General features: G+C 41.5%; 1 protein-coding gene across 4 annotated transcripts in view; it reads left to right on the top strand.

Annotated features, from left to right (window-relative positions):
• Positions 1–1,204: 1,204 nt before the first annotated feature.
• The window catches only part of SYNCRIP (synaptotagmin binding cytoplasmic RNA interacting protein), a 25,053-nt gene continuing 5,222 nt past the window's right edge, over positions 1,205–21,035 (top strand). For 2 of the 4 annotated variants that reach the window (XM_030944359.1, XM_030944358.1), the window contains exons 1-10: positions 1,205–1,459; positions 2,756–2,915; positions 3,789–3,907; positions 4,086–4,193; positions 5,917–6,030; positions 6,116–6,292; positions 11,222–11,357; positions 12,081–12,286; positions 17,238–17,387; positions 18,703–18,824. In XM_030944359.1, coding sequence (XP_030800219.1) covers positions 2,768–2,915; positions 3,789–3,907; positions 4,086–4,193; positions 5,917–6,030; positions 6,116–6,292; positions 11,222–11,357; positions 12,081–12,286; positions 17,238–17,387; positions 18,703–18,824 — 1,280 coding nt within the window. In that variant the 5' untranslated portion in view covers positions 1,205–1,459; positions 2,756–2,767. The remainder of the gene's footprint in view (positions 1,460–2,755; positions 2,916–3,788; positions 3,908–4,085; positions 4,194–5,916; positions 6,031–6,115; positions 6,293–11,221; positions 11,358–12,080; positions 12,287–17,237; positions 17,388–18,702; positions 18,825–21,035) is intronic. The other 2 variants (XM_030944361.1, XM_030944362.1) reach the window with 1 other exon arrangement.

Here is a 21,035-nt window from a genome sequence, read left to right on the forward strand (position 1 = left end):
TGCACAGGTTCGAGTGTTTTTGAAGTACTGGAGATATGCTGTAAGTATTCGGCCGGGCTCAGGGGCAGCAGGCACTGCTCAACTTGTGGCTGAGCTGCCTCTGGGGAAGTGAGTAATACTCTATGTGCCTTCCTGCCTCCGTTTTGCTGTCTTTATCTGGACACACAACTCTGGCAGAGATCGGCAGGTCGGTTTCCAAGTTTCCCATGCGGGGTGAGCGAGCACGACGTGCTCAGAACTGGGATTGTGAAGTGTACGCTCTAGCACGGAGCCCGCCTCTGACAGCGCTGTGCAGGCAGACCCGCATTCCACTGGGGCCATCAGGAGAAAGTTAAATCAGCACCGCGGGTGCGCTCCAAGCGTGCCTGCGGGGCAAAGGCCCCGTTCCCGGGCCCGTTCTGCGGAATTCCGGCGCTGGAGCTGCGTGGCGCCCCAGCCCGCGCTGCGTTCAGCGCCTTCCCTCCGCCGACCCCCGCTCGACGCCGCCACGCCGCGCGGCGCCTGAAGGAAACTCCCGTTCCCCTCGGCCGAGCTCTGCCTCCGCCCGGCGGCTCGGGCGGGCGGGCAGTCCGAGGGGCCGGTGCCGAGCGCGGGGCGCCCCTCTGGGCAGGGGTGAGGCGCCTCCCGTCTCCAGTGCGGGAACGCCGAGCGCCGCCGGGCTCGCCTGGCCGGCAGCCACACAAAGCGTGGCTCTCCCCTCCCTTTGTCTGCGTGGCTTTGTCTCCTCCGTCCCCTCCCCGCCGCGGGCCGAGACTTTCTCCCCAGGCCCCCCCTCCTGCGGCCGCCGTTCTCCCCCCTTTTGTGCCACCTGCGTGCCGTGGGAACGGCCGCTCGCCCAATCCCGGTCTGGCCACGGCCGCGCCGCCAGCGCCGAGCCCGCACAGGTGCAGGCGGGCGGCGCCGGGGAGCGCGCGGTCCGCGCGCGGGGCTCGTCCCGCCGCCGCCGCCTTCCCTGGGCAGCGCTTCCCGCGGGAAGGAGGGAGGAACACAGCGAGGCAGCGGCGCGCGCCGCTCCGCATGGAAGGCAGAGAGCGCGCGCGTGGGGCGAACGGAGGGGAGGGCGGGCGCGCGCGCGCGCGCGCGCGGGCGGGGCTCGGCGATATAACCCTTGCGGAGCTGCCTGGGAGACCCCGGGTTTTGGGGCTGCGCCAGCGCGCGCGGCGGCGCCTCCTCCGCCTCCTCCTCTTCTCTTCCCTCTCCCCCCGCTCCGCTCCCGCCCGCCCTCCGCCCGCCCCCCCCGCGCGGAGTGGAAGGGGCCGGGGCTGGTGCCAGCAGCAGCAGCAGCAGCGGCGTGAGCGCTCGAGCGGCCGCCATTTTACGCCAGCTCCAGCAGCAGCACTGCCCGGACACACCGCCGCGGGAGCGCGGAACGGGGGCAGCGCTTCAGCACGCCGAGCCGCGACCCGCGCCCCGAGAGACCCTTGGCACACGGCGGTTCTGACCCCGCATACAGACACAGGTTAGGGCGGCCGGGCGCTGGCGGGGTGGAAGCGGGCCGGGTGGCAGAGCGGGCTGAGGCGGCGGAGGGCGGGAGGCGCACGCTGGGGCCCTGCAGCGCTGTGGGGCCGGGGCGCTGCGCGATGGGTGGAGGAGCTGTTGGCGCTGCCTTCGTGACCGCCGCTGTCGCACGGCGGGCGGGGCCGGCCGGGCCGGTGCGCGGCCCCGGCGTGGCGGCGGCGGCCGAGGCACCACCCGAGCCGGGCCGGCGCGGGGCGCGTGGCTCCCGCCTTATTGTCCCGCCGGCCCCGCCGCTCCATTCATTGCCCGTGAGGGGCAGGGGGCGAACCGCGGCCTCGGTGCCTAGCGTGTGCGCAGGGAGCGGGGCCGCCCGGGTTTGGCGTGGTCCCGGTCACGTCGGGAGGCGGTGGGCGATGGGCAACGGCGTTTCCTGGCTGGGAAACGGGGCCTTGCATTGTTCCGGACAGGAGTGTGGCCGGGAGGCGGCGGCGGGGCCGGGAGGCTCCGCGAGCTCCCGGCCGAGTGGTGAAATCGGGCCCGGGGTGTTGCAACCCGCTCTCCGGGGGGAATAGGGTGAGAGGTGGGGAATGGCCGGGGCTCCGGGCGGGGGGGAGCCTCTCCTCCCGCGGGAGTGTTGCGGGGAGGGGGGGAAGTCGGTCACTGGAGGAAGTTGTAGGACATCTGAACGCGCGGAGCACGTGTTTCCATCGGGCTCATGGCCGCCGCCGCCGTGGGTGGGTGCGGGCTGGGAAGAGCGCTTTGTTCCTCTCGCTTGTCCGGCCGGCACCGAAGTGGAGGCGGGAAGGGATCCCGGCCGCGCCCGGGGCCTGGAGAGGCGGCGTGAGCCGAGGGGCAGCGAGTTTACAGCGGGCGGTGGAGGCGGCAGCGAGTGTCAGTGACGGTATCGCGGTGCATGTGGCAGGTTTGCTTGTCCTGCCACCCCCGCTCTGGCCTTTTTGCTCCATTTCTAACTTGTTCGGAGTGTCTTAGGGAGTGTGTTAGAGAGAGGGGAGGTGAGTCAGTGTCTGTCTGGGTTGTATAAAACCTGCAGTGAAAGCTACCCCACCCCCCCTAGGCAGTGGTGTTAGGGCTTTCCTTTGTGTTAGTGCTTCTTGTGAGGAATTTCCTGCGCCTTGCAAAGCTAAAAAAAAAAGTGTCAGGGCGGTGATCTGCTATTTTTTATATTTTTTCCCACGACTTTCAAAGAATAGGATAGTCTATTGCATGTATTGTCACTTGAATTGTTCTACCCGAAGATGTATCTAGCTTAATTTTGATGCTTATTGCATTTGAACAGATACCTGGAAACATGGCTACTGAACATGTTAATGGGAATGGTACTGAAGAGCCCATGGATACTTCTGCTGCAGTTACCCATTCTGAGCATTTCCAGACATTGCTTGATGCTGGTTTACCACAGAAAGTTGCTGAAAAACTAGATGAAATTTACGTTGCAGGTAAGATCTAAGACTTGCAAAACTACACGTACAATATTTTATTGGATTCTGCTGTCTTTGGGCTAAAATGGCAACTTTTTGTGATTTCCAAAATCTGGGAACTGCAGTCTTACCAAAATCTGGATGTTTTAGACTCAGTACTTCATTTTATTGTAGTATCTTTCAGAGGAAAGTCCCAGGCTACTTGGGCTGACGGGTGGGAAGAAGTATGCAGGGGACCAGAGCAACAGCTGGAATAGGCAACAGATGATTTTTAGGAGGAGCAGGTGATGTGGTCTTTGTGCATTTTTTGCGGTAATTGTAGGTAACAGTAAGAAACTAAAGCCTTGGTATGCATCTTCGTGTGTAAGTGATACTTCCTGACATGGTGTTTGGGTTTATGGATGTAGAAGTTATGGTGTTGGTTTTTTCAGATGTGGTAATAGCCAGTGTTTTTAAGGCTTGGTTTTGGAGTGTGATGGCCTTTTTTAGTGCTGCAGTTTATTTGTATTTATAGTCTTCTAAAAGCGTACCAAGGTACCATTGCTAAGCAAGCTAAGTCAGGCTTTGGTAGGTTTTGATAGACTCCTCTGAATTCAGATTCAGGATATTGAAATTAAACTTGGCCCATGTAACATCTGGGTTTCACAGAAGTCAAGTGAACACATAAATGTAGTAACTTTTACTCTGAGTCTTATCTCTTTTTAGTTTTAATTAAATGCTTATATATCCTTAAATATTTAACTTCAAAGGAACTATATTGTTTTTTATGCATAGTAACTTACTTTAATCAGTAATTGATTTAGAGGTCATGGGAATGTGTTAGGGATGCTACATTAGGTTTTACAAAGATTACTGACCAAATATAATTAGTAAATTTTTTCTTTTCTCTAGGCCTAGTTGCACATAGTGATCTAGATGAAAGAGCTATTGAAGCTTTAAAGGAATTCAATGAAGAAGGTGCACTGGCAGTGCTTCAGCAGTTTAAAGACAGTGATCTCTCACACGTTCAGGTAACATTTAGCAGTTTACAGTATAATTGTTGAGGGATAAACTGTTAGTTGTCTGGGAAGAGGTCTGAGTCTCTTCAGTGATCATATGTGATATGTAAAGTGAACACTGTATTAGTTCAAGGTAGAAGGAGATTCTGGCTTGTCATGTTTTTGGAACTGAAGATTGTATCTTTTGCAGAACAAAAGTGCCTTTTTATGTGGAGTCATGAAGACATACAGGCAGAGGGAAAAACAGGGGACCAAGGTGGCAGATTCTAGCAAAGGACCAGATGAGGCAAAAATTAAGGTATGTCAGTAAAAATTAAAGCTATGAGGTCTACCTGTTGTTTGTTTTTCTGAGTTGTTGTGATAGTTATGTTGGTTGTTTTTGAGCTGTGTTTTTTTTTAAAAGATTATTAGAGTATTTGTCGTATTTGTCATTGTTGAAAGCTGTCACTTGAAATTTTGTCTTGCACTTCTTCCTTTTCAAGTAGAAAGTTAATATATTGCTGGAACTGAACATATAACAGTGAAAAAGGTTTCACAGTTTGCTCTATGTGTTATTGAGACAGTTACTCTATTTTGCAGTAAAAAGTTTGTGCATACTTGTCAGCATAGTTACTCAACTTCAAAATGCTTAAGTTCAGCTATTGCTGATTGTTTTTTGTGTTCTGTTTTTTTGTTGTTGTTATTTCCACTCCACCCCCTTAGTTCAGATTTAGAGCAACTCCACAACAGAGAGGAGATACCACATGTCTGAAAAAACAGATTGTAATGGATTTAGGATTTAGCCCACGTCTTATGACATAATCACTCTGCTCATAAACTGTATCCCAAACTGTCTTAATGGGTAAATTATTTTTTTGACCACATCTGCTGCTAGCAAAAAACTCCTTTCTCAAGAGTTAGGCATATAATGATTTGTTTTAAAATACTGTGATTAGCAGCTTTACCAAAGCTTAATAGAAGGAAAACCATCTAAGCATTTTTAGGTGATGTCATGAAAAAACCCCAGAGAATCTTTCTTCTTTGACACTACACATATATAGTATAAAATGATTGTTACAAATAACTGTGTACCCTATAAAATCAGAAAATCCTTTTTTCTCTTTACTTTGAGGAGGTGCCATTAATTATAAATTTAAAACAAAACTGGTGCAGTTTTTGTCACTGCCACATAAAACAACAGTATTATGAGGACTTGGTTAATAACTTCAAGTAGTATGGCTTTTACTGCTGATGGCTCTAGCATTTAAAATAACTGCAATTTTGCTGTTGTAAAATTGCTAACTCTTGACTCTTTGGCTTGTTTAATATGCAGTTTCTTTGTGTGTAGAGTTGATTTGTCTTTGTACAAAATTATTATGAAAGACTTAATTTCAGAGGAATTTCTCATGTGTTTACATACTGAATGTCAGCTAACATTTTAAGTTGCTATTATGCCTGTAACTATATCTGACTATATATCTATAACTACATGTAGTGGTTCTAGTGAGGGTTAGTTGTCCTGGGATCCTGTATAAATCCACGAGGAATTTGAAGGGGGGATAAGAGAAGGAAGTAGTACTATCACTTTGGTAGTTGGGTACCTGAAGCAGTCTGTACAGTGTTCCAGGGGTGTAAGCACTTAAACATGTGTTCTTTAACTTCACACTTATGAGTAATCTCATTAAGTGCAGGGAACTCTTCTGCATAAACGTCTGCAGGATTGGACATGCCAAAACAAGAAGTGGCTCAGACTAAGATCTTCCTAATTAAAGGGAAGCTCTGTTACTATTATATTACTTGGCTTTTTTTTTTTAATGAAAATGAAGGAATTGGGGTGGAAAACTGGATGTGAATCTCTAATTTTCTAGCAGTGTTTCTTTACCTAATAGTTCTGTTAATTGTTTTGCAAGTTTCTTGTTGAAGTGGGACCTTCAAAGCAGTACAGTTTAAAAGGAATTAGAAGCATGTCTGTCTGTGAATGAAGTGCAGCTAAACTTGCTCAGTTTGTATGTGATTTTAAAATCTTAAGTTTTTGCTTGAAGGCACTGTTGGAGAGAACTGGCTACACTCTTGATGTGACTACTGGACAGAGGAAATATGGTGGACCTCCTCCAGAGTCTGTATATTCAGGACAGCAACCTTCTGTTGGTACAGAGGTAAGAAGGAGAAGATGTTTATGCAGATGTAGACTTACTCATTGGAAATACTTTTTATAAACAGAGCTTTGTATGTCTGTTGTAGATATTTGTGGGCAAGATTCCGAGAGACTTGTTTGAAGATGAACTTGTTCCGTTATTTGAAAAGGCCGGACCTATATGGGATCTCCGCTTAATGATGGATCCACTAACTGGTCTAAACAGAGGATATGCTTTTGTCACTTTTTGTACTAAAGAAGCAGCTCAGGAAGCTGTTAAACTGGTAAGTTTTCTTGAATTTTTTTCTTTTTTGATGAAGTGCATTCTGGCTCAGAAGCAGTTGTCCTCCTGGTCCTAGTGCTTAAATGCTTAAGGTAAAACTGTTATTGTTAGATTACTTCATAATTTCCACTAGGTGTTAAATTTATTTCCTCATTGCATATGAAGATTTTCTGACTGCATTAGGGACAGGGAAAAAAAAACTGATGGGCTGCTGTTTGGTCCAGTTAGATGAGCCTTTATTATTAATCAAAGTTGTATTAGCAGTAGTGACTTTTGAGCTGTCTGCATATGTATGCATTCTGGAGAGTGGTGGTGTTAGAGTTGCTGTGGTGCAAGGGCAGTGCTGGTCAGGGTGTCTCTGACTCCTGATGTGTTTCTGCACCAGCAGGGGGCCCGTGCTGGAAAAGTACTTCAAAGTCACAGAGTTTCATAAGATACTTCACATGGGGAAAAAAATGTCTCTTGAGCATTGAAGGTCTGTTCTGTTTGCTGCAGCTGACAGGAAAACATCATAAATCCTGCCAGTCTAAGGAGCATTCCCTCTGTTTTACACAGAGGTATGAAATAGTTTGATGTGATATACTCCTAATAAGCTTCTCAGGTTTTATCATTAAAGAAGAGGGTGGTGAGAAACACTACCCTGATCCTTGCATAGGGCATGTATTTTCCTGCCTAAGTTAAATTTGAATTTTTGAGCTGGTTACTGCTACACTGATATGGCCAAGATTAGTGTGTGTATGACTTGCTAGTGCTAATGATACACATTGTGAAGTGTACTGATCCTGTATTGCTATAGTAGGGTTAACTAAAAACCTTGGTTTGTGATGAGGTATAGCTTAAACTAAGTTACCTATTGACATATAAGTCAATTGGTGGAGACAAATCAAGCTGGGAATTTGTTTTGAGAAAGCCCACAAGTATCTGCAAAAGTGGAAGTACAAAACCAATGTGGTGTACGCTGATTAGCTTTTTAAATAAGACCAGTTGGTTGTTCCAGTGTGCAGTTAGATATACTGGGGATAACTGTGTCTTCTCCTTCTACTTTCATAGTCCACCTAGCTGTTCAGAGTGTGTGTGAACGCTTAAGAGTTAACTCTTTAAACTTAGCAGAACAGTGAAACAAAGCACTTAAGTTCTCAGAGGCACCTAGTAAATGAAAAAAATCAATTTTTCTCCATTAAGCTGGATTTTGCTTAAAGGTAGCATGCTCTGGAAAGTCATTCAAGTCATGTTTCCAGAAAAGTAACATCAGATCCTAGCCTCAGTCTTCCACTAAACGATACAAGGGAAGGAGCTGCTTGATGTCCCTTTATGTCTGATCTTTGATATGCAGGAAGAAAGCACACTATGTCCTGCTTGTGAGTTAAATAGCCGCTGAGCGTAATAGCTGAGAAGTGTTGCAGTTGATGGAGCAGTATTTCAACTTTCACGCTAAACTCTTAGAAAGTACTGTTACTCTTAAATTGGATTCTGTGATATGTGTCAGGTTTTTTTGGAGTGCTTTCAACCATAATTGACTGACTAGTTTGGTATGTAAGTTTCCCAAGTTATCTAGGAGTGGTTTGCAGGCGTATTAGCAAGTTGTGGCTGTTGAGTTCAGTTGAAAATTGTGGGTCTGTAACTTATATTAGTTACACATGCATGGGAGATGCTGCTGAAAGACTGTTTCAGAACACTGAACACTTAGTCCTAGCCATTTTCATAACCTTTTATTTTAACAGGTGGTGTTCTTTTTGATACTGCCTGTAATCTTCTCAGGTGTATGCAACTTCCCAGCTTTCTAGACTCCTTGGGATAATATTTCTTCTGTTATTTCCCATCTTTTTCCAAGAGGCTTTTTTTTTTCAGGACAATATAGAAAAAAAATGAGATTAAAAGTCTCTGCATTGCCTATAGGCTTTTGAGTGATAAGAGACAGCTATGTTTTTGTTAATACCAAACTACAGTAGAGAATTAACTGACCTATCTTCAGGCTCTTGGAGTTCATATAACATATTTTGCATACAATTCATGTTTGTGACTGCTGTATGTATCTTCCACGGTCTGCAGGTCAACTTAATGTAAAACTGAACTACAGTTTCTGGATACACTTAATGTTGGCGTGCTTTATTCTTTAACAAGAAATCTTGCAGTTTAAAAGGTTGAAGTCTTGCTTTTGTTTATGCATATGCATTTTTAAGCCACTTATAATTAATTACTCTTCGTATCTGTAATTCTTCTCAGTATCAGGCCACAGTATCACTCCATTTTTGTCTTAAGCAAAGACAGAACTATTTTGAAAACAACTAAGGAAATTCTCTCCTATTTTTGTGACTAGTATTTAATTCAGTGTGGTTAACTCTCTGCTAATTAAGTAGAAATGACATCTCAGATGTTCACACAAGCATTCACTGTCAAAGTATTACTTTTTTTATCTCACTTTTCCCCGTTAGCATGTTTACTTTACTTTATACTGTTTAAGAATTAAAACTCCAGTTGTGTTCTTTTGCACACATGTTCAGTTCTCCTTCCTATTTCATATGATGTTGCTAGAGTTAGGTTTTTGAAAAGATTTCTGTGTGAATAAGGTTACTGTAGATATGTACAGAATAAAAACTTTTGAGGTGAACCTTATAGGAAAACGTACTGAAAACTATTGAAGCATTCAGTATATTTTTGACTAGAACAGGTGTAAGCTTGATCAGAATGGAACTACAGATGAATTAAGCAGTTTGCTAACTATGCATGGAGGTGCAGCTTGCCGTTTGCTCCTAGTAAACTAAAATTGGTAGTGAAAATTTAGGTTAATAAAGTGACAGGACAGACCTGCATATTTTGACTTGTTCATGAGTATGTTCTTATGTAAGTCAATGAGAAAAAACCCAAAACTATTACATTGTCTAGAGGGTGGCAATCTCTGCTACCGACTTCAGACACAGATTCCATGGTGACAGGAGGGGGAAGCAGTATGCTGACATAGCTGCTTTGGTAGCCTGACTGTTTTGGCACTTTACCCAGATCATGATATGAGCCTTTTTATGGCTAATCTGAGTTTGCAGATGGTATGCAAAGCATTTACCTAAAAATTACCAACTTGATGGTCAAGAACACCTAACTGAAAAATAGTTAGGTGAAAAATAGTGGTTAATACATTGGAGGATGAAAAAACTACCAGAAACTATCAGTGGAATTGCAAAATGGTAGAAAATATTAATTTTACTTTGTTAATTTTACTCTTATACAACATACTGAGTTGTATGACAGACTCTTGCATTAGATTAAATGTGTAGCCAAACTTCAGTGATAAGACTTCAGCAGGAATAGTTGGATAATACTTTCTATTATCCATATTGAAGAGAGTATTTAATTTGAAAAGGACCTGCAGTGATCATCTAGTCCATCTGCCTGACCGTTTCATGGCTGACCAAAATTGTTGCTGTCATCTTGATCATCAAGAGCATTGTCCAGATGCCTCTCTTAGACCTTGACAGCTTTGGGGCATTGACCACCTCTCTAGGAAGCCTGTTCCAGCACCCTCTCAGTAAAAAAAGTTTCCTAATGCAAGGAAATGTTTCCTAGTGTACATTTCAGTTAGTGAAGAATCACTTTCAGACTAATAGACAATCAGCTTCTTTAAAGGTGTTTCTTTAGAAGACTCCTTTTTTTAGCTACTGAAATCTGTCTCTTCATTAATGTGTATATTTAATAGTGATAATATATATGCAGCTAGCGCTGCTCCTACTTCAGCTTCCTACTTAAAAATCAACTGTTCCTCTGCCACATGGGCAACAGATATGGAGATAGAAATCCTTTGTTGTCTCCTGCTATGTTTTGAGACATAATTCATTGTGAAGATGTCACTCTGCATCTTTTTCACACGTACAGTTCTCCTTTTTCCTCACTTTTGGTGCAGTTGTTACCTAGCTTAGAAAACTTCCAGTAGTGGAGTTTTTGTTTGCCCAAGATAAACAGAAATAAACATCTTCCACCAGATTTTATTGCATAAAAAGCATGGTGGGGTAGAGGATAAGTAGCTTATGTAGTAAGATTTACCATCAAGCACAAAATAAATCATAGAATAAATAGTTACATGAAATTTTGAAAATCTGTCCTGCTGCTTGGCAATAAGATGTTGACCACAAAATTCATTTTCTTAGCTAAAGAACTGTCTGTTGCAGGGCTTCCAGTTAGAAGTGGATTGATATACCAGCAGTTGTCCTCCCTGCTGTTTATTTGGATGATGCATGTCTGTGTCTGCATCTCAATGAAAGGCACTTTTTGATGTTTTCTTAACAGATGTCTACAGTAATCCTTTTTTTTTTTCCCCCTTAAACTGCTGACATGTTCAGGGTATCTTCCAGATATTATGGGAGAAGCATTTTAACAGAAGTCAGGATTTCAAGTCATTAGAAAGTTGTTCTTGCTGTTTCCTATCTTTGCCTGTGTAATATTTATGCATTGGAAAGTATTTGCCAGTTGCTCTTGAACATTTTGTGGAGAAGACCTGATCACTACTCTCTTTTGTTAACTGTGGAACTTCAGAAGTGAATTTGACTTTAATTGCAACTCATGTCTTTTATTACACACAAATCTAGAATTTATAACTACAGCCTATAGAGATTGCATTTTTTTTCTGCATGGTTGTGAAGGGTGGAGCCTTGACCTTGATGATTTGCATGGTTCTATATGAAAAAGTTTCTAAAGAAAAAAGTGTTAAGAGACTCAAACAAGGAAGGAAGAATAATTGTTGGCTGAAATTGTGGAGATACTTTAGAAAACATGGGTATTCTTCAAAGTAGTTGAATATGCATCGTAAAAATGTGTTAAGATGCAAAAATTTAGTAAATTGTTCAATACTGAGTTTTCCAAAGTTAAATATTTGGTATGCTGCTGTTGCAGAGAGTGAAAATTATTTGTAACTGATGATTGTCCGATAATTTTTTTGTTGCAGTACAATAACCATGAAATTCGGTCTGGAAAACACATTGGTGTATGCATCTCTGTTGCCAATAATAGGCTTTTTGTTGGCTCTATTCCTAAGAGTAAAACCAAGGAGCAAATTGTTGAAGAATTCAGCAAAGTTACAGGTGAGTCAGTGACTAGGTTTTATAGACCTGGAAGGTGTCAAATGTGGTCAGTGATGAGCTGTCTTTTAGCTTATAGTTAAATGATGATGAAAACAAACCAAGCCCACACAGCATTTATCTCAACATTATGTGCTGGGGTTTGTTTGGGTTTTTTAAAAACTGTTGTTTTGCTGAGGGCTGAGATATTTGTAATTAGACTAGATGGGTGGTTCTAAGTTCTACCTGTGGAGTAAGTGTGTAATGTTTAAAAAATCTGTTCAAAGCAATTTGAATTAAAAGTTTAATAATTTCAATACTAATGGATGTTTTAAAACTTCTTGAGGCAAAACTGAAGCAAGCAGAAGAATGTAACTGGTTCTGAGATTTATAATTCTTAAATTTTAAGAATCTCTTTTTGATAACATTTTAACTTGCAAAGATACTGTTTCTCTGTTACTGAATTACAGACTTCAGGTTCTTTGGAGCAAGAAACTTTTTAGGTATTGGAGTCACGCAACTTTTATCTCTTGTTGTTTAGACATTATGGAGAAAACACACGCTGTAAAGTGTTGTAACTGAGAGGGGTTTAAGAGAATAATTGACAAAGCAAAACTTTTGACTGCCCCTAACTCTCCTCCATTCAGTATAGAGAAAGAGTATTCTTCCATAGCTACAAAGACAACCTGCAGTTTATAAAGCAAATCAATGGATTGAAAGCATAACAAATATTTTATTTCATTTCAGAGGGTCTTACAGATGTCATATTGTATCATCAGCCTGATGACAAGAAAAAGAACCGGGGTTTCTGCTTTCTTGAATATGAAGATCACAAAACTGCTGCTCAGGCCAGACGTAGGCTAATGAGTGGCAAAGTGAAAGTCTGGGGAAATGTTGTTACAGTGGAATGGGCTGACCCTATAGAAGACCCTGATCCTGAAGTCATGGCAAAGGTAATAAAGCTGTAACGGGACCATAGTACATTTAAAGTGCTCTGTCCCAAATTAGGTATTTCCTGGAAATAGCCTAAAATTAAATAACATCTTTTCAGCCTTCTTGACAGAGATGTTGTAGCTGTGATGATAAGAAATGAATATACCTCAGAAATTATAGGGATTTAAAAACTATATGGCCTTATAATATTTCGTGTTCCCATGGCTGAATAGTGAATGTAATTCTTGCCAAAAAGTGACACATACGATGATGTTGTTAATTTTTTACGTGGAAGTTATGGTGGTGACTCCTGGAGTTAAAATGGATTTGTACCCTAGTATTTGGAAGGACGGAAATAGAGATATTCTCACAGAACAGCCGTAATTCTTTTTAAACCTGGAACTGTATCACTTCAGCTTTAGAAAGAATCTGTCAGTGTTCAGATGTACACAAATGTATTTTCAAAGTTTCTATTAGCAGTTACTTCTGAGAAGTTTAGCAATTAGCTTGTATTTGGAACTTGGCAGTTATTTTTAATTTGGGGGAGTTAATTCCTTTTAATACCTAGACTGGCAATATTTGGGATTTTGAATATTGAGGTGAAGGTGAAGTCTGGACTGTTAACATTTTGAAGTATGTTGTAGCAGTTGTTTTATATATGTGCCTGGTATCTTGCCAGAAACAAACTACCCAATTTATTTTTTTTCCCCATCAGATATTGCCCAACCCTGTCTTTTTCAGTTGTGTTGTGTAGCTGAGTTGTTTAATGGAATCTCTTAGCTAGCCCATATCCTTATCTCTTTCTCTTTGCTTGCTTTTCGTCTGTGCTTTTACTCTCATCTGAGACACGTCACTTGCTGGAGTCCTACTTTGATGGACCTAGTAAGATAGCTTGGCTGGGATCTCCTCTTTGGTGAGCCATAAGGGAAAAGGGTTGGGGTGGGGGCTCATTTTAGGGAAAAAGCTGCTTTTGTAATACAGGTATTACAGAAGCTTTTGGACTATCTTGTCTGCAGACTTTATTTTTCTTGCCCAGCATGATAGACTGTCAGCAGTAGGGAAGGGGTCTTGCAGGTCAAATTTGTGGAAGGTGGCACTACCTAAATATGGTAGCCCGTCTTGGCTCAAAAGAGAAGAGACCTAATCCACCCAACTGTCAAAATAAATAAGCAGCAATTTCTGCTGATATAACAAAATAGATGGAAAGGAAATGATAGGGGACATAATCAAGCATCTCTCCTAAGTAAGTTTGCAGATGTGCAGAGTAAAAGGCTAAAGAAATGAAAGCTTGATTGTGGTTTGCCCCATTTACTGTACAGTTTTATTTGAATATGTTAATACCTTCTATTGTTTAGTATTTGAAATGGGACATGAAAAGAGAAGAAACGTGGAAATGAAGGAAAGAAATGTAGAAAACATGGATAAAATCAACTTGAATACATCTGGTGCCACATGCCAAAGATAGGACATGAAGCTTAGGTTGAAGATGTATGGAAATGTGAGGCTCTGTGAATAATACTGAAAAAGTAGAGACCATCTGGGTTGTGTCTGAAGACAGAAACTGAGACGATAATTGGTGTCTGACCTTCCTCATTGGCTGCATCCTTTAGTTTATTCTTGCAACAAGGAAAGTCTCTACTCCAGTCTTTCTTGGCCACCCGCTGTACCTGTGCAGAAGCTGACTGTATCTGGCCCTTCTCTAAGTGTAAGGTTTATTTTCTGTTCTTGGTATCTTTCTTCTAAGAGAAAGAGCGGCGAAGCTGCTGCTGCAGTCAGTAATCTCCTGGATATGAGCTGCAGGTTGGCTGTCAGTGCTGCTGACTACTGTTAGTCCAGAGCAAAGGGAAAGCTATTGACCCATGTCATCTTGCACATTGCTATGGTAGAAGGCTCTGGAGGAAACTGTGACTAGGAGAAGTAGGTTGTTTTTATCAGAATAATCATCTGGTCATCAGTTTTCTTGCTAGAAACGCAAGTCCATAAGAGCAAGCTATAAGGAAGACAAATTCACACGTGTAGCCAGAAGGTGAACAGTGTTCTAAATCTTTCAGAAGCAGCATGTTGTTTCATCGTATATGGACACTTACTAATTTAAATTTCTGAAATGTCTACTCGAGTCTTTTTTCCTTTGTCCTTCTGATAAAATGTTGTGGAGAGCACTATATGGGTAAATACTTATAATTTAAATGGACTGTTATCTTAAATACAAAGTAGCTTGAGCATGATGAGAGATGAAGTTAGATTCTCAAGCTAGATGGATGTGCTACAGGAGATAAGTGCTTGCACTAACAGATCAGAGTATAATTGGTTAAGGTATTGCCTTCTGGTCCAAAGTGAAATTTTTTCCAACTTGTCAAGCAGCTGTGTTGATAGTCTAATTTCTCCTAAGTGTCATTTTGTTGCCTCTTACACCTGTAGTCTAGCTAAATTTATTAATATTTTACTTGATTTCTGTAGGATGGCTGAGGCTGCAGAGGACGTTCTGGAGTGGCAGGTTAAGCAGCTAAATAAAGTCTTATGCTTGTGGCTGTCTGGCAGATTACAGGACAAGAGACAGGGCTAGTATCCCTTGGAGAATGTGGCCTGAAGTGTTTGTGCTGTAGGTAAGAGGAGGAAAAGGAGCAGATACCAGAGGTTTTGGGATAGTCTAATCTTAAGCAGTTTTTAAAATGTGAGTTGTGCCTTGAAAACAAAATGCTGGTGCTGGGTATATCGCTTGTTACAAGTATCTATGGATTCTTGGTATAATAATGTGTGAGCTTTAATGAAGAAGACTTCTTTTGTTTCCACTTCCCTTCCTTTTTAGCTGGCTTAAGTAAAAATGGGTTCATCTTCTCTCACCCTATGCTTTAACCTGCCTAATAGCTTTTACATCATCTTTGACTCATTCAGTTACACTTCTAATCAGTAACATGAGCAAAGGTGTTAAAAATTCAGCTGTTGGAGATTAATGGATTTGTCGACACTGGGGAAATTTAAATTAGTTGTTTTTTTTATTTCTTTAAAAAACACTATATTAGTGCATCTTTTAAAAAATAGTGATTATGCTATCTAGTTTTTAATCATGTCAGTCATCATGGATTTATTAGGCTGTTTAGGGTTCCTTGTGAGGTTCTAGTTTTCATCCTTTTCTAAAGAACAAGAATATGGAACATTTGTTTAAAAGTTAGTGGTTTTCAAACCCATTGATTACATCATAAAACTTCCTGTAATTAATTTCCATGGAATAAGGTTAAGGTAGCAGTTAGGATATTTTACTAAAAATGGTTATTATGTATGTGTTACAATACATAAAGGTTGCTCTTACCATCAAGACATGTAGGAGAAGCTTAATAAATAATAGGAAACAGCTTTCCTTGTGGAGTTGGCTATGACTTTTATGATCTCCTGAGAATCAGCAGAAGTAACTATTGCCAAAGTCCAGAGCTGATACACTGGGTTGGATTTAGGGTCTGTAGTAACCCTTCTTCCAAATCTGCATCCTACCCTAGTTCAGCTAGTGAGACAGATTTATGGAAGTCTGACCTGTTCTTTTTGTAACTTAGTTACATTGCAGTTCCTCCAAAAATGGTGTCTGGGTTTATTGAAATTGCTGTATGTGGTGGGAGCAGAGTACAGCTCTGCTTCAGAAATCAAAGCATGCTTTCCTTGGTCCTTTCACACCTCGTGTTACTTGGTTGACCTTCAGGGTCAGGAGTCAGTGCTGCCACATGCAGTGTCATTTGATGTCATCAGCTAATTTGAAACCAGTAGGAGCAGAGAGGATGTAAGAGAAGTTGCAGGTCTTGCAGCTGACTGGCAGCTCCATTGTAGGCAGGTAAGACTGAGCATTCCTTGGCAGTAGGAGGTGATTAAACTGTCAGAGCATGGTGCCAGCACGTGGAAGGAGCTCTTCTTGACAAGTTGGAAGAGTCTTTTAAATTGTGAGAGCACGTGGATGGCATCGTGTAAACATGCTCATGTCTGGTCATTATGTGCAGCCTCGGCATGGACACCAGGATGAATCTTTCAATCCTGTTGGGTCAATAATAGGTGATTCCTGCTTTCCGGTATATGTCATCTGCTATGTTAAGTAAGGGTTTATTTTAAGCTTTTGTCAGACTGCTCTAGATTTTCCTTTATCTTTTGCACTTGGTGATTGATGAATCTTTATATTGATCATTTAGTAAAGAGTTGGATGATTACCTGTCTTTCTGATTTTAGAAGCTGCGAGAGCGGTCTTTGTGTAGCTTAAGAGTCCCACTGTGTGCTTTAGTGAGCCAGGGGAGGGAATGAACTTCCACAGCTATTTGGGGGTGACTCTTCCTCAAGGGAACAGCACAGTTTGACTTGAGAAAGTTGAAGGGTAACTGGCCAGTGTCAGCCTTAGTATCCCCTTTCTGTCTGCAGTTCTGTCTTTTAGCAGTGGCTTCAGGTCACTGAGTGCCCCTCAGGCAAGTACAGTCCTGACATTAGGTGTTTGGTGTAGCTATAGCATGGGAAACACAAGTTAAGCAGCTTGAAAGCTGCAGGCCTGTCACCTCTGACCTAGATATTACAGTGATGACTGTTCTGCAAATAACTGAGCTAAAGCCTTTCTAAACAATTAAATGTTTTGATAAGTTAATTGTTTTGTGTGTAACCAATTCTGGTTACCTTCTCTCAAGTTTGATAGTGTTCTGGGTTGAAGATAACTGCTGGTAGGATCCTTTTAAGCACTAACACAAATTGGATTGACTTTCAGGATACTAATACTTATGTAATCATGTTTGATAACAGATTAAATGTTTCTGTCAGGGAATTTTGGAGCTAACTCATGCTGTGTGACTATTTATGTATACATATTCATATGTATGTAAAATGCTGTACAGAAAACGTAATGGTGTTTCTTCAGTGCTGCCAATAGCAGTAACTTGCAAAGCTTCATCTTGTGTTTTGGAATTAGACCATACTCCTAAGTCCTTGTTTGTTTTTTTTTTAACCCCCCCTTAGGTAAAAGTTTTGTTTGTACGCAATCTTGCCAATACTGTAACAGAGGAGATTCTAGAAAAGGCCTTCAGTCAATTTGGAAAGCTAGAACGAGTGAAGAAGCTAAAAGACTATGCTTTCATTCATTTTGATGAACGGGATGGTGCTGTAAAGGTAAGTGGACTGTAACTCTGTGTGTGTGTGTTGTAAGTAGTGTTCTTAGAAGCTGTATGCTACTTCTAATTTGAGAAGAAGCTTTGTCTGGAGAATTGGTAACACACTGTCGCTGATAACTTTGTCCTCTCTGGGTGTCTCCTAGGATGATGCAATTCTAGCTTGAAAAGTGGATCTTTAATGCGCCTGCACTAAGTAATTCCGCAGATGAGCTTTTAAGATAATAATGTTGTTACCATTTGAAACTCAAGTGCCAGAAGTTGAATGACTCTTCTCACCAAATTATTGGTAGAAATCTAAAGCAGTTTCTCTAGGGCAGGTGATAAAAACTTAGGTAATATTTTTATTTATTTTTCCAGGAATAATTTTTTTTTTTTATGAGGGGTCCTGGACAATTTAGTAGTTGTCATTCCTGGATTTTGCTAGCCCAGTCTTGATGTCATGTGTTGTTAAGGAAAGGAAAGTGTAATTCCCCATCTGCCTGTAGTGTATCCATTTTTTCTGTGTTATGTGGGTGGATGCAGGATACAGGGGGATTCAGTTTTCTTACATATCCATATGTCTTAAAGCAGATGCTTAGGAAGATGATGGGAAGAGTCTTAGTGAGACATATATCCTGTCAGGGCTTAGCTATGTAGAGTCCCTAAAAGTGGTAAAATCTTTAGGATTCCTCTGCTCAAAATTAACTTATAGTAATAACTGTGGCCCGTGGGAATTGTACATGGCAAGGAGGGTAAGGGAGGAGTTGATGGTTTGCTGTTTGTTTTGCTTTTTTTTTTTTTGAGGAGAAGGTTGTGGGGAGGTGGTGAGGTGATGGTGTGGATTTGGGGAGGAGTTGGGGGTTTTCGTGGTTGATCTGTCTGTTTTTTCCTTGTAATCAGAATAACTCTTTAATTTTGGGCTTCTGGTTGAAAAAGAAAGTGCAAGTAAAATAAAGGAATAGCAGAATATACTAAGCTGTGCTGTTGGCATGTGTGCTCACATTAGGAATTTATTAATGGATTACAAAATGTGCACTTTCAGAGGACAGTTCATTAACTGTAACAGCCTGCAAAGATTGAAGCCTGTTTTCAGTTTTGAGGGGAAGATTTTTAAACTGATATATGAAGACCTGGGTTTGAGAGCCAAGTTCAGAAGAAATGCCTAACTGGACCCCATAATGCTGTGCTGTCTGATTGTCTAAATTTTTTTTTTAGCTTTATATTGTTATTTTGGCTTTGGATAACAAATTTAAAAATGCATACTCTAAAAGGTAGAAGAAAATTAACTTCAGATGTGCTTGGAAGTATATTTAAAGTCTGGTTAATTCCTTCAGGCAATGGAAGAAATGAATGGCAAAGATTTAGAGGGAGAAAACATTGAAATTGTTTTTGCTAAGCCACCAGATCAAAAAAGGAAAGAACGGAAAGCTCAGAGACAAGCGGCTAAAAATCAGATGTAAGTGTAAATGCATGTAGTTATGTTGTATTGCTTCTGAAAGACATGTACAATCCTGTCAAATTAGAACATCTGGGTATACTATTAGGTATACTGTACAGGTTCTCTGGCTTCTCTGAAAGATGTTGGATTCATTTTTGTTTGCATAAAAAATCTAATAGTGCTGTTTAGTGATAATTTAGGTACTGTCTTGCTCTGCTTATTGAGTGTGAGAGCACTGGAGGAACTATGTGAAGGTCATGAAACATACATACTTCCCACTTTTTATTCTAAATTTCCCTGTACTTCTGCAGTGATGTCACATGGATGAACTTAGCGTTGTGTGTTCCTCTCAGCAGCCTTAGTAATATTGATACAGCACCCCCTCTTTAGTAAAGTACCCACTGAAAGGACGGTCCTGATATTCTTTCTTGCCACTTCCAGAAGATGGATCTGCCCATGAAGCTTATAAACTCATACTGATAGAGATCTTGCACTAGTAAATGCTGAACATGGTTGAAAACAACAAGAAGAAGGCAGTTTCTTGCTGGTGTGTTCTGCCTAATGTTCTCATGTGTTTTTCTTCCTGGGTATCTTCCTGCTTTCTTAACCAGATTCCCTCCCCCACTTTACTTCCAAAAATAACTTGGAAGTGCTGTTGTGCAGTATCCAAGAAGAGGGAATAGGGAGGTTGCAGGACTAATAGAGATCTCCACATGGTGACCTACTGTACACATGGAATTGGTTAAGTTTGCCCTGCTTATAGTTCTCATCACTTTATTAGCCCTTTTGTTCTTCCTTGGGCATCTGGTATTACTGTAAGAAGTGAATTTCTTCTTTTTTCTTTAGCTTCTCTTCTGTGCCAGGCAGGCCTTTTCTGCTTAAATCTTTTGCTGATACAGCTGTACTTCTTCCTGTGTATTCTGCATCTTGGCAATGCCACCATAAATACCTGTTCATTTAATTAAAATCTAGAAGGTGTTTGAAAGTGACACAGTTTCCCTCTCAACATGGCAGTTGTTGGCATGGTCCTGTTGTCTCTGATTGGATATAAGCTTTCTCACATTGAATTTGAGTAATCACCAAAAGATATTCTCACTGCAGTATGCGAACATATTTGCTAGCTCAGTATTCAGAATCTAATGATGGCCTATCTCCAGTGATGAAAAGGAAGATTTTTTAAAATGCACCTCAGTTGGTTATTGTGCTATGTGATTCCTGCTCCCCACCCAACTCTTCGCTGCAGATTATCTTATACCCAGTTTTACTACTTCAGGGTAGCGTGCATGTATTTATAGCGCTGTAAGTCTTCTGTCACAGGTCTAATATTAACATGCTGTATTTTATCTGCATCCCTCTGCTTTTGTTTAGGATGTGCATATCTCATTTGTGGAGGTAGGTACTGTAGGACTGTCTCTCTTACTCCTCTAGGCATAGATATGGTAATGCCACTTGGGCAGTAGTTCTTTCATGTGGAAATTCTCTGTGTTCCTTTGTTTTTCTGAGCTGTTAAGGCAGTGTGAAAGCAGCAAGTTTGATTAACTCCAGGCATTTTCTGGTTTTTGAATATACTGTTCATTAGTGAATTGTAAGGGTTTTTAATATTCCTAGGATTCCAAAAGATGTGGGAATAGAAGGATATGTGTGTTTTTAAGTCTGTATCCCAGTTACTTGAAAAGTATGGAGTGACATCTTAAGATCTTGGAGATAATTTGCAGTTTGCACTACATATACTGTAGCAAAAACACATCTTTACTTTTCTGGATACTTCCACATAACTACAGATTCAATTTGATTTTTACATTAATATAGTTAGTAATCTTACCTGCTTGTCTACAATTGACTATTCAATCAGTAAGAAGTATTTTACATCATATTTTTACTACTTGAAACCCCTCATGGCTGTCAGAAGTAGAATTCTTAATCTGTATAAATTCCTTTGCTTTTCAGCACATTGCATACTATTAGCCATGTGAAACTCTACATGAGGAGAAAATCCTGAATAAAAGGGCAGGGTGATTGTGATTATTAGTAAGTTGTCTCCATCCTAATTTTGAACAGAAAGGATAAGAAGTCTTGGTAGTGACTCAGCTCATTAGAAAGTATGTGTAAAGTCATGGCAGTGTCGGAGTAGTTGAGCTACTACTAGTATGCTTTCATAGCACTAAGACAGTTCTATTTCCAGAAAAATCCTGGGCATACGATTTTAAAAAACAAAATCTGTATGCAACC

This window comes from Camarhynchus parvulus, chromosome 3 (assembly GCF_901933205.1).
Source record: "Camarhynchus parvulus chromosome 3, STF_HiC, whole genome shotgun sequence".
Lineage (NCBI taxonomy): Eukaryota > Metazoa > Chordata > Aves > Passeriformes > Thraupidae > Camarhynchus > Camarhynchus parvulus.